The sequence below is a fragment of the Oryza glaberrima genome, chromosome 8, assembly GCF_000147395.1.
Source record: "Oryza glaberrima chromosome 8, OglaRS2, whole genome shotgun sequence".
In the NCBI taxonomy this organism is placed as follows: domain Eukaryota; kingdom Viridiplantae; phylum Streptophyta; class Magnoliopsida; order Poales; family Poaceae; genus Oryza; species Oryza glaberrima.
This window is the reverse complement of record NC_068333.1, coordinates 22901938-22914197: the sequence shown is the minus strand read 5'-3', so window position 1 is coordinate 22914197 and position 12260 is coordinate 22901938. Positions and strand designations below refer to the sequence as shown.

General features: G+C 43.9%; 3 protein-coding genes across 4 annotated transcripts; 2 read left to right on the top strand and 1 right to left on the bottom strand.

Moving 5' to 3' along the window:
• The first annotated feature begins 499 nt into the window (after window positions 1–499).
• LOC127781830 (RNA-binding protein 208) lies at window positions 500–6377 on the top strand. The gene is made up of 12 exons (XM_052308894.1): window positions 500–939; window positions 1945–2006; window positions 2284–2386; window positions 3049–3125; window positions 3220–3281; window positions 3376–3463; window positions 3716–3791; window positions 4429–4459; window positions 4563–4685; window positions 5210–5301; window positions 5481–5654; window positions 5743–6377. Exons 1-12 carry the CDS (start codon window positions 778–780, stop codon window positions 6034–6036), a joined length of 1344 nt encoding a protein of 447 aa, XP_052164854.1. The 5' UTR covers window positions 500–777; the 3' UTR covers window positions 6037–6377.
• A 106-nt stretch (window positions 6378–6483) lies between these two features.
• On the top strand, window positions 6484–8256 carry LOC127781831 (pentatricopeptide repeat-containing protein At3g42630). The gene has a single exon (XM_052308895.1). The coding sequence runs from the start codon at window positions 6921–6923 to the stop codon at window positions 8229–8231; it is 1311 nt and encodes a 436-aa protein (XP_052164855.1). The 5' UTR covers window positions 6484–6920; the 3' UTR covers window positions 8232–8256.
• Window positions 8257–8465: 209 nt separating this feature from the next.
• On the bottom strand, window positions 8466–11651 carry LOC127781827 (RNA pseudouridine synthase 3, mitochondrial). 2 transcript variants are annotated; one of them, XM_052308887.1, is made up of 8 exons: window positions 11279–11651; window positions 10801–10872; window positions 10551–10709; window positions 10051–10179; window positions 9840–9956; window positions 9615–9716; window positions 9233–9391; window positions 8466–9059 (listed from the first exon to the last, which is right to left on the bottom strand). In XM_052308887.1, the coding sequence occupies exons 1-8, from the start codon at window positions 11591–11593 to the stop codon at window positions 8685–8687; spliced, it is 1428 nt and encodes a 475-aa protein (XP_052164847.1). In that variant the 5' UTR covers window positions 11594–11651; the 3' UTR covers window positions 8466–8684. The 2 variants fall into 2 exon arrangements, with proteins under 2 accessions (XP_052164847.1, XP_052164849.1); XM_052308889.1 differs by lacking the exon at window positions 11279–11651 and adding an exon at window positions 11102–11266.
• Window positions 11652–12260: the final 609 nt, after the last annotated feature.

Sequence of the window (12260 nt, the reverse complement as noted above, 5' to 3'; positions counted from 1 at the left end):
AGCAAAAGACCAAATTTTTCCAAATCGTTTGAAAACCAGAGCCATGGTTCATCTCAAGCATCTTTTAATGGGCCTTAAAAATTTATCTTTCCCTAAGTAAATTCCAATATAATTTCTTTCGTAAAATCTCATTCTCTGGCCCAATTTGAGCTGAGCTCTACCACAGGTATGTCACATCCGTCTAACCAAACATCAAACCCTATCCACCTTGGGTATATAAATCTTAAGATAAATATGAACCAAATATGTAATGTTTGGACAAAACAAGTATTACCTGCTATAGCGAATTCCTTTTAAAAATTTTGAAACCTATCCACAATACCACATCCATATTCTTAAGTCTTAACCTGACCACCTGACCACAAGTGACCATGCAGATTCAGGCTTTAGAGCCAGGGGAAAAACCGGGCCCACCTGTCAGTGTAAGGTCCATGCCATCTCCTAGACTCCTACACAGGGGAAAATCCCCAACTTACCCTCCCCCTCTCTAACCTCCATTGGAGCTCGACGAGGAGGAGAAAAAAAACAGAGGCGAGCGAAAAAAAAAAGAAAAGAAAAAAAGAGAGGAAGAAAACGAGAAAAATCTCACCTTCCTCTTCCTCCGTTATCTAGCTCGATCCCCGCAAGAAATTCGCCCCGGAATCTCTCGATCCGCTCGATCCATTCCCCCGATCTGTCGATCGTTCCGCGCGAACTCTCGGTTCCCGGGGTCCCGATCCGGTCTTCGCCGCGTCGCCGTCGCCGCCGGAGTCGGAGTCGGAGTCGGAGGGGGAGGAGATGAACGGCGCCGGCGGGAACCACCAGCAGCAGCAGCAGCAGCAGCAGCGGCTCAGGCAGCAGCAGCAGCAGCAGGCCCTCCTGATGCAGCAGGCGCTGCAGCAGCAGCAGCAGTACCAGTCCGGCGTCCTCGCCGCCGCCGCCGCGGCGGCCATGACCCAGGTCAGCCCCTCTCCCGTTTCCCCCCCTCTCTTCTTGATCTGTTTGTTCGTGCCATTGCGTGCGCGTGTCGGGGAGCAGTAATGCGCGCCGATCTGCCGCGCGAGCCCCAGGAGGATTGTTGTTTTGCTTTGTGCATTCCTCCTCCTTTTTTTAAGGTTGCATCTTGATTGATTGAGTAGTTAGAGGAGGCTCTCACTTGAAAACTAGAGTTTCTTTGTTATTTGGAATTGAGCAAGTGATGTGTTGTCTTTAGTTGCATAAAAGGTGCATGTCATTATTCATGGCAAATGTCGTGCTAACTGCTAATTGTTAGGTTAGTTTGGTGAAAAAAGAGAGACAAACTTTGAGTTGGCCGTGATGAAACATGGCTTGGAAGAATTGGGTTTTCACTTCCTTTACAATTTCTGGGGAAAGTGATCATATCATGTTTACTTGCCTATATGCTATTCATATTCACATCGAATGTAATTATTGTATAAAATTATTGCATTTGTTATGAATCTGGGAGAGTTTAACTTTTTGTAAGCTGTCCCCCTTACCTCATTGGCTCAGTGTACATTCTTGGTGCATACTAAAATCTGTTTAATCAAAATGCTTTCCGTATCTCCTTAGGCTAGTGCTTCCACTCTCCAATTATTCAAGGTTCCTAATGGCACGATCTTATAAGACCCACCAAATAGCCTGGTTTTGTGCGACATCACCTGCTGCACGAAGAACATAGGTTTGGAAGTCTGGCTTAACAATCCACATCACCATGGCGATGTTAATGGATAACAGATGACTTAGAAACTATGTTTTGCTAGATGGGCTTTGTGGGTGTATATCTTATCTGCACTACTGGTGTGATTCCTCTTTAGTTTGAATGTTGGGTGCCTATTCTTCTTATGTTATTTGGTACCAAGTTTAGCTTTCCTCATTGTACTTATTTGTTTTCTATCTTGTTTTGCCGTGCTTGCTTCGCGTCAGTCTTGTTTTTTTTTTCTTTTGACATTTTATGTTTTGCAGATGGAGCCTATTTCAAATGGCAATCTTCCACCAGGGTTTGATCCATCCACATGTCGCAGTGTGTGAGTGCTTTCAGTCTTTTCCTGCTTTCACCTTCATATATTATACAACTTCCTTTTTTTTTTAATATTTTCCCCCTTATCTGCCAACTTATTTTGTTTTATGACCAATGTGGAATTCCACAAGGTGACGCATGCGTGCATAATTAGGTTATGCACAGTCTTCCATCAAGGCTGATGCTGATTTTTTCTTTGGTAGAAATTTGTATAATATATGGTTGCTAGTTAACTACTTTGAAGTTTTGTTTATTTTTCTAATTAACGATGCTGTGTCAACTAGGTATGTTGGGAATGTGCACCCTAATGTTACTGAGAGCCTTCTAATCGAAGTTTTCCAGAGTTCTGGCCTTGTGGAAAGATGCAAGCTCATCCGGAAGGAGAAGGTATGTTTATGCATCCTGCTCATGCATCCAAAGGCTGTGCCCAAGGTTTGATGAAAGTTTGAGAAACGCCACGTTCTAACACTACAACATTCCCGACCTAATTTTAGTTTTAATTTTCTAACAATCTTGGTGTGATTTTGGTTCAAATGTCATCAAACATTTTGGCACAGTTTGTAACAGATTAGTCAGTGAATTATCTACGTGATTGTAGGGATCAAATAAAGATTTGTAGAAATAAACTTAAGAAATACTCCATCCATCCCAAAATATAACAACTTCTAGCCTCCAACATCTGTCCCAAAATATAACAATTTATTCCCTTCTTAACCAATCACAACCTTCCACCTCTTAAAATCCTCACCTACCTTCTCTTCTCAACCAATCACAACCATCACACATTGAATTTTACCTACTTTCTTAATACCCATGTCCAACCCCAAAACTCCTTATATTTTGGGATGGAGGTAGTAGCTTAGAGCAAGTGGTTTAAGCAATACAGTAGAAGAAAGTTTTTTGAGAAAATATATTTTTAGAGTCGTTGGAGCAAATAATCCACCGTAACAATCCAATGAAGTAGCTGAAAAGAACAGGGCCAATAACTAGAACCTACTGCATTTTGTTAATATTCATCTGTTTGATGAGAATTCACTTTTTCGTTACAGTCTTCCTTTGGTTTTGTTGACTATTATGATCGGAGGTCAGCGGCTCTTGCAATAATGACCCTTCATGGTCGTCACATGTAAGTTCCCGTGTTCCATTAACTTCAACAGCACAGGTTTCAGAGCCTCAAGTTTCTTTTAGGGTTTCTTCATTATGGACTTTTTTTTGCACAGATGTGGCCAAGCAATCAAGGTGAACTGGGCTTATGCAAGTACACAGAGGGAGGATACATCTGGTGAGATATTATTAAAGAAAAACCTCACATGTCTTTCATTTGTTTCTAATTTTAATTCTTATTTGGTTAACTGTGCCCACTGAACTATTTCCAGGGCATTTCCATATTTTTGTTGGTGATTTAAGTTCTGAAGTGAATGATGCAACTCTTTATGCCTGTTTCTCAGCATATCCTTCTTGTTCGTAAGTCCTTAGTTCTTTGTGACATGATAAACTATATGATAATTTTTATCTGCATTCTGCAGCTTATGCCTTGTAATTCTGACTTGATTTCAAGTGGCTCAATTTTCTATATAAACTTTATCCATTGTAAAATTGATGATATTACATGTTAGAATGTTGCGTTTTGGACTACATGCTTTTTCTTTGTTTCTACCATTTTTTTTTGTTTTTGCTGTAGCTTTTCAGTTTTTCATTTGTGTCATTTATGATCAGTGATGCTCGAGTCATGTGGGATAACAAAACCGGACGCTCCAGAGGTTATGGTTTTGTCTCCTTCCGTAATCAACAGGCATGAACAACTCAGACCTTTTTCCATTTCGCAGATGTTTACCAATTTTTGTCCCGTGGGTGATGTGTGTTCCACAGCTTATTCTCTACCTATTATTCTGGTGTTTTAGCTATACTACAGTGACGAGTGACAACCTATTTGCGTTCTTTCTTTTATTTCCTGGCAACCAGTGTTCTGTTAGAGGCTTAGAGCTATTGCTGTTGTAGTTTAATTCAGTGAACTATTCTCCACCTGTGTACCAGTTACTGTTAGTTTCAGATGAGATATAATATTATGTTCTCATGTTTGGTATTGGTAGGTTTGATTACTTTTTATGTTATGATTCCATATTCTTTAATATTCAAATAGTTTTTTATGGTACTTGTTGTATATCTAATTTTAGCTCTTCGGGTTCCTTATGTCATTCATCCATAGCCAAAAATTCAAACTGTATCGTAGGTGATCTTTGCTGTTGTATGAAGGTTATGCAAATTCCAAGTGTCAGTTTTTTTTCTTTTGCTTTTTTATTTATGATTTATCATAGCTTGAACATAAATTTGATTATCACCTGAAGTTTCATTTGTAAACTGATGTCCAGTCCTACAGTTGCACCTAGTGTTTTGTCCTATTATCACTCATGATATTTTTCTCAATGCAGGAAGCTGAGACTGCTATAACTGAAATGACTGGTAAACATGCAAGCAGAGCTCATAATATATTTTTTTTCTTATAACCTACTGGCATTCCAGTGTTGTAACTTCCTGACTTTTGCAAACTAATATGCTTTAATAGGGAAATGGCTTGGAAGCAGACAAATAAGGTGTAATTGGGCAACAAAGAACAATGCAGAAGAGAAACAAGAAACTGACAACCATAATGCAGTTGTACTAACAAATGGTAGTTCTAGTAATCCAGGTTAGTTGTTTTACTAGTTTCATGACCAAAAGGCACTATTATATTTATATTCAGCTGAATAAATAGCATGTGGGGTACACCATGGCCATAAACTTTTGAGTCAACCTCTAAAAGACCGAAGCTGGTGGTTATTGTTCTGAATCTGGTATCCCACCTTTACTTACACTGCATTTTGAGCCCCCTGAAGTTCTTCAATATTACACAATGGACCTTCCACATTGTATTTTTATGTTAATCCTTAGAAAGATCAAATTTAACACACAAAGATCTGAGATGACCGGATTTCCATGTATATTTGTATTTTCTGCATACGCTGCTGCAACTTGTAAGTGCTTCCTGTAACAAAAGAAGTGAAAAGATGCTGCAACTTGTATTTTCTGCATAACCACATTCATTTGTTACGATTATTTTCATCCATAGCAAATACACTCATATCTAGCTGCTCTTTAACAATAGCAATTTGAGCTACTGACGTACATAGTCCTCGCTGCTAATTCTGAATTGTTTTCAACTTTATTCTGCAGGAATGGAGGCAAGTCAGGACACCGGAAGTAAAGAGAATCCAGAGAACAACCCTGATTGTACTACGGTGTATGTTGGCAACCTTGGACATGAGGTAGAAATTAACTGGTGCTAGCCCAGTTTTCTTTCTTCCTATGTTCTAATTATTTCCTACTCCATATCCTACCCTGGAATTGGTGCTAGACCGTTCCTCTTTCCTCGTGTGTTGCAATTACTTCTCATCTCGAATTTTAGGACACCTTAAATTGATCATTTACTTATCTAACTTGTCAGGTTAACCGAGATGAGCTTCACCGCCACTTCTATAATTTAGGTGTTGGGGCTATTGAGGAAGTTCGCGTTCAACAGGATAAAGGATTTGGGTTTGTGAGATACAGTAACCATGGCGAAGCAGCATTGGCTATTCAGATGGCCAATGGATTGGTAGTGCGTGGGAAGCCGATCAAGGTATTGTCCAATTCAAATAAATATTATTTCGTCTGTTCTTTCAATTTTTTGCATGATTACTTATGCAATTTCCCATGTTCTTTCTTAGTGCTCATGGGGCAACAAACCTACCCCACCTGGTACATCCTCCAAGCCATTGCCACCGCCACTTCCTTCATATCAACCCGTACCAATGGCAGGTGTGCCACAAGGTTTCTCGGCAGCTGATATCGTAGCATATCAGAGGCAACTTACCTTAAGCCAGGTCGCAGCTGGGCAGATTGCTGGCCAGCATGGCCTTGCAGGTCAGGTATCCGCAGGGCTTCTTGCTGCTGGCTCCCAGGCCCTCTACGACGGGTACCCGAACCAGTCATCAGCGCAACAGCTTATGTACTACAACTAGGTGCTTAAGGAGGAGGAAGGCATTTGTAGTGTTCGGCTTGTTCGGCGCAAGCCTGGCCTTCCTCTTTCGGTTCCTATTTTCTGGTTTCTGTACTATTTGAGTGAGTGCTCCTCTTCCGGTTCACTGCTTGTCGCGGAATTGTGTTTTTATCTTCTTATTATTGTTGTACTATTGACCATTTTCTTTTCTAATTTGGTCGAAGTAGTTCTCGCCTTAACAGAGTAACAGATGTATTTGATGGAATGTGAATTTGCGATTGATCAATGTAACTCTCCTGATGCCCATCTGAGTATTGATTATTCACCTTGGGCAAAGAGGGCTAGTCTTATCATGTAGTCAAAGGTTTGTGTTTTGCAGCTTCCTGCTGCTATCCTCTGCTTATCTTTGGTGATTATTTGTGCCGTCAGTGATGAACAGATTGAGTTTGTTGCAATATGGAGGCTAAGATGACCATTTTTTGCCATATCAGATTATCAGCGCAGAAGAAAAGAGATGTTAGCTCTGAATTCTGAACTGCTGGATGATCCAAATCCTGCATTTTTTTTACTGAAACTTGTTACACTGGGTTTGTCACCATCTTGATGATTCTGCAGACAGGATTGGCACGCTATTATAATTGAATCCGCCATTATAATTTCTCCATCTTTGAAGTATGCTAATTATAATTTCGTGATATTCAAGCTGTGCTATTAAAATTTAGCAGGTATTCGGGACATGTCAGTGCCACTACTATTGCCCCTTCGATGTATATGCATTTATCAAGACTTCTAAACCAAATTGTAATGGCACAACTTAAACATTGCGAATTTTAATATAGCATGTTTCGAAAATGAATAAATTATTATTGATAATAATATGGATTCAGTTAACCCAAAGTTGAAAACATGAATTGCCAATTCCCAGGAATTTTTTTTCCTCTCAAAAATCTTGCTTCCATTTCTCCCTGCCCTTTTTGTGAGGCAGTTCAGAAAGCAGAAGCCAAGCTAAGAAAAAGAGGTGACGTCATCATCACCATGGGTTCTCTCCTGCTTCCACCATGGCCGCTGCCCTCGCCTGCCTCTCCCTCCGCTCGCCTCCTCCTTCCCGAGCTCCACTCGCCGGCGAGGCTCGCCTTCCCGTCCTCGCCGTCGGCTGCGCGGCCGCCGCGGCGAGACGGCGCCTACTGCCCAAGGGCCGCGCCGCCGCACGCCGACGCGGCGGCGGCGCTCATGCTCGCCCACGCGGAGGCCGGCGACTTCGCGTCGGCGCGGTCCATGTGGGCGCAGCTCCTGCACAGCTCCGCCGCGCCGCGCCTCCGCGCCGCGGCGCCGCGGCTCCTCCCGGCGTACGCGCGGCTCGGCCGGTGCGACGAGGCGCTCCTCGTGGTGCGGGAGCTCTGCGCGCGCGACCCCGGCGCAGCGCGGGCGCTCTACCCGCTCGCCGTCACCTGCTTCGGCGCCGCGGGGGAGCTCGCCCTCATGGAGGACGCCGTCCGGGAGATGGCCCGCCACGGCCTCCCCGTCGACTCCGCCACCGGCAACGCCTTCGTGTGCCACTACGCGGCGTCGGGCACCGTGCCGCAGATGGAGGCCGCGTACCGGCGGCTCAAGGCGTCGCGCCTCCTCGTCTCCGTCGCCGCCATCCGCGCCATGGCGTCCGCGTACATCTCCCACCGCAAGTACTACAAGCTCGGCGAGTTCGTCACCGACGTCGGCCTCGGCCGCCGCGCTGGCGGCAACCTGCTCTGGAACCTCTACCTCCTCTCCTTCGCCGCCAACTTCAAGATGAAGTCGCTGCAGCGCGCGTTCCTGGACATGGTCGCCGCCGGGTTCACGCCGGACCTCACCACCTTCAACCTCCGCGCCGTCGCCTTCTCCAAGATGTGCATGTTCTGGGACCTCCACCTCACCGCCGACCACATGCGCCGCGACGGCGTCGCGCCGGACCTCGTCACGCACGGTTGCTTCGTCGACGCCTACCTGGAGCGCCGCCTCGCTCGCAACCTCAACTTCGCGTTCGATCGGTTGGGCGCCGGCGAGCCCGTCGTGGCCACGGACGCCGTCGTGTTCGAGGCGTTCGGCAAGGGGGGATTCCACGCGAGCTCCGAGGTGTTGCTCGAGGCCACCGGCGGCGAGCGGCGGTGGACGTATTACAAGTTGCTCGGCGTCTACCTGAGGAAGCAGCACAGGAAAAACCAAATCTTTTGGAACTACTGATACTGGAATGGAATTACTCATCAGATTAGTAGCAGACTAGCAGTGGCATTTCATTAGTAGTAAAATGCTGCAACGTACAGTAATTATTGTTCAGAATTACATCATGCTTACAAAAAAGAAACAAAGATTTAAAACTTTGGTAGGATGTATACTCTTAGAAAATTGATCTATATTCACACCAACTGTTTCTTTTGCAATGGTTCAGATGCTACAATCTGGCATTCCTGAAAAAAACAGCTATGGCACTATTCGGGGGAGCTGAGCTTCTAGCAGCGGCAGCTTATATCCTAAAATCTTAGGCTCCCGAAGCAGTGCAGAACAGATTCTCACCCAGACTGTGAGAAGATGTAGCTATAGAATCTAGAAAATAATGAACTAGAAGCCTAGCTGCTTCTCAGTAAAACTACATGGAATGAAACTTGATGTTACCAACAATGGCACATGGAGATGCTCTTACACCAGATATGAGGACATGATATTCCAGCTAATTTTCATATGTGCAGGCATCGGTGCGATGAACCTGAGGAGATTGGGCTTCTCCTTGGACCATGGAGCACCATTTTCATGCCATTCTCCATTGCTGCTCAGGAATTTCGCGATGTTGGGGATGACCATTTCCCGGCAATGCAGGTGCAGCAGAGGGACTTTAGAGAGAACACTGCCCTTCTGGATTTCCAAGCCTTCTGGGCGCCTCAGCTTGTATGGCTCCCCAGTAAACGGTTCAAAGTCTGGTTGGGGATTCTGCTTCCACCTTTGGTGCACAAACCACCCGTACTTGTAGTCTCCGACAATGGGTGTGCCTAGAGCTTCTGCACAATGTACTCGGAGCTGCAGAGGAGCAAAACGGAAAGATTGATTCTTTCAGTAAAGAAAACATCATTTCATATGTATACATGTGAAATAACTCAGGCATTCAGTAGCACTAAGCCACTAATAATATCAAAACATATATTATCTTAATTATCTTGATACATTAGAACATAATATTGAGTTGAGGGTACCTGATGCTTTCGGCCTGTCAATGGGCGTAGCTCAATCCATGAGCACCCATGAATGGTTGGTCCCATCACCCGATATGCTGTTACAGCTTCTTGTGCACCATCTATGCCAGATGGATGTGCCAGAATGACACGCTCGGCTTTCCCATCATCAAGAAGTACCTGTTTATGAAAAATATATGTTATTATGCATGTAACTTGGCACATATGACTTGAACAATCCATGGTTACTCGTAGCACAAGTGCTAAGATTACTGCATAGTGGAAAGTTAAGTGAAAAAGATTGGAAGCTAAAAAACTCAGACTTAGAGAGGAAACAGTTCTTTTTTCTTTTACATGCTTAGGTGGTTCATTACTGAGAGTAATACTAAGTAAATGGGAACACCTTTGAAAGAGGCGCAGAAATAATCCCTTCTCTTTCTTTAGGGGTCCCAATCACCAATGCCCAATACCTCTGCATGTATGCTTCACAGGCAGCATTCCATACCTATAATATTTGTCAACAATTTAAGGAATTAACATGCAAATAACAACAGAGAGCAAATAAAAGTTGTTTAGATGAAAAAAATTGCTTAACCACAAGCACAATGAATTGATTTTGCCTCATTACCTGAGAATTCGTTTTTGCTAAATTGACGCTAGTGAAAAGCCAATGCAATCGAGTAAAGCTTTCTTTTGTTCTCCCGAACAACAGCAAACCACTACTTTCTCTGTCCAGTCGATGAACCTGTGGTCAAAACGCAAAATCCATCGAGAAAAATCTTCAGTGCAAGCTTATGGTTATACATGCTGACCAATGATGAAGAGACTCTTGAGCTCACCAATTTTGGACCTTCTTCATTTCCATATGACAGAGCTGCTGCTGCAAGCACATCCATGCTGTTATGCACTGGCAAATTTCCCTTCATGGGCACTTTTGGGGGCTTGTTAAGTACAAGTATGGCAGAATCCTGTAATTTCAAAATTTTGCATACAATTATGACTCTGAATTATGAAAATTAAAATCAGTAAGCTCCAAAAAATAAACACTAAAATGATGCCAAGCTGCGTAATTAAACAGAGTGCTCAAATTGTGTCAAGCTGACATTTTTCAATAATTGACAGGCATAATAAAACTGTGAACAGCACTCTTATGATATTTTAAAAGCACCATAATATGTAAACAGCCATTAATTAATTCATATCATAATACTGTATGTCCAAGTTGTGGTATAGAATGGTACAAAGGTAGAAGACCTACATAATTTATCCGCACATACTACATGAATTATGTAGGCTACAACTCATCCAATGAAAATACATCACACAACCATAAATTTACCTTGTGTATGACAAGCCTTCTCAAGTATTCAATCTCATCTTTATTGGGATGCAATGTGGCAGTTGGAATGGTCTCATACCGCTTCTTAATCTCGCCCTCTGCCACTGACACAGGAAGGTGAATTCTCATGCCAGGCTCCATCACATCATTATGCTTGATCTGCAACAAACTGCTGAGCATATTTACTTCATTCAAACCGCAGAACAATAGAATACAAACAGATTTTAGGAACGAAATCTCTATTGTATACCTTCTTGAGATGATGCTTCTGGCTCTTAATAGTCTCAACTGAAACCTCATGATCTGAGCACTCGGAATAAACCTGGTAAACGGGGAACAAATGGTTTCACTTCATACACAAAAAAGGAATCCCTAAATATAGTGCCAACTGCATATGACATCAAACTGAGAGAAAAGATTGCAAGAGGGAAAATTGTGAACTTAAAGAAAAATAAAAGTGACTAATCATACATAAATAAGACATATTAAGATCATGATACTATTTTCTTGCAAGGGCAGAAACACAGAAAAACTTAAACATGAGCACTAACCAAGCAACATTTCGCCACTAGAGTAGTAGAGTCCACACTCCCGAAGAGCATTTCAAGCAAGAGAACAACATGAATCTTTTCCTCTAATATGTCTCACTAACTAGGAAGAAAACAGATTGCAATCTTTGCATCAAAGAGTTTGTCAAAAATTAGTTTGAAGGCCATGTGCGATTTTACCAGCCTCTTGTTGAAGTGCGCCTGCACGACCTCCTGCGGCACGTCGGCGAGGTAGTGCTTCACCCAGCTGACCGCCGTCACCCGCCGCGGCGCCGCCGCCTTCCTCCCGGGGAGCGGGTCGCCGTCCCCGCCGCCCGGGAACGGCGGCAGCGACAGCATCTGCCGCTGCCTCGGGCCGGGCTTGGGCTTCCCGAGGCGGGCCACGTTGCTCCCGTCCACGCGGACCACCACCGGGTCCGCCTCCGCCGGCGCGGGCGGCGCCAGCCGCGACAGCCACCGCACCGCCGCCCCCACGCGCCGGCGGCGGCACAGCATCCTCCCCTCCACTCGCTCTCCGACCGCCGCCGCCAGCGGCTGCTCGCATCTGCAGGTAAAACCAGCAACTGGGCCGTGCTGACGTAAGGCCCATACAACATAGGTCCATGGGCCTATCACTCCAGTATCACGGTGGGCCCAGCACGCGTGGTGGGCCCACACACCTGTGTAGGCTAGATCCTGCAGGGGAATAATAATTTGTGGGCCCAAAAGGTCATCGCCTCGGGAAAAGGACCCATTTTTTGTACTTTAGCCCTCGCTTTTTCCCTTATTTTTTTCTCTCTCAATCATGGTGAGTGAGAAATCATTTCAAAAAAAAAAAGAAAAGGAAAAAAAACACTTTTTTTTTATGACATCGAGGTCTCTCTCAAGAAAAAGGCCACCATTCCAAACGGCCAAAATGCCAAAATGCAGGAAAGTTTCAAGAAGGAAGCCTTGGTGTAAATACACAAAAAAAAAATACAACCACACAAATTTCTCAAACGTGCAAATTGATGTCAGAAACTCACAAAAAATACAGGAGATTTCGAATCATCCCACTATGAACAAACACAACAAAAACATGCAAAAATCTCACACAATACAAACACGCGTAGCAATATTCACTCAAGAAAGAAAAAGAGGGAAAAATACAAGATAAATACAGTATATAAATACGTACTAGTAT

Bases quoted from the DNA above. Each gene is read 5' to 3' on its own strand.
- LOC127781830 (XM_052308894.1), top strand. From the start codon at position 778: ATGAACGGCGCCGGCGGGAACCACCAGCAGCAGCAGCAGCAGCAGCAG. The intron at 3,464-3,715 runs GTAAGTCCTTAG...ATTTATGATCAG, and splicing joins TCAGCATATCCTTCTTGTTC to TGATGCTCGAGTCATGTGGG. The intron at 5,302-5,480 runs GTAGAAATTAAC...CTAACTTGTCAG, and splicing joins TTGGCAACCTTGGACATGAG to GTTAACCGAGATGAGCTTCA.
- LOC127781831 (XM_052308895.1), top strand. From the start codon at position 6,921: ATGAATTGCCAATTCCCAGGAATTTTTTTTCCTCTCAAAAATCTTGCT.
- LOC127781827 (XM_052308887.1), bottom strand. From the start codon at position 11,593: ATGCTGTGCCGCCGCCGGCGCGTGGGGGCGGCGGTGCGGTGGCTGTCG. The intron at 9,717-9,839 runs GTAATGAGGCAA...CAAATATTATAG, and splicing joins TAGCAAAAACGAATTCTCAG to GTATGGAATGCTGCCTGTGA. The intron at 9,392-9,614 runs GTGTTCCCATTT...TTTCATAAACAG, and splicing joins TTTCTGCGCCTCTTTCAAAG to GTACTTCTTGATGATGGGAA.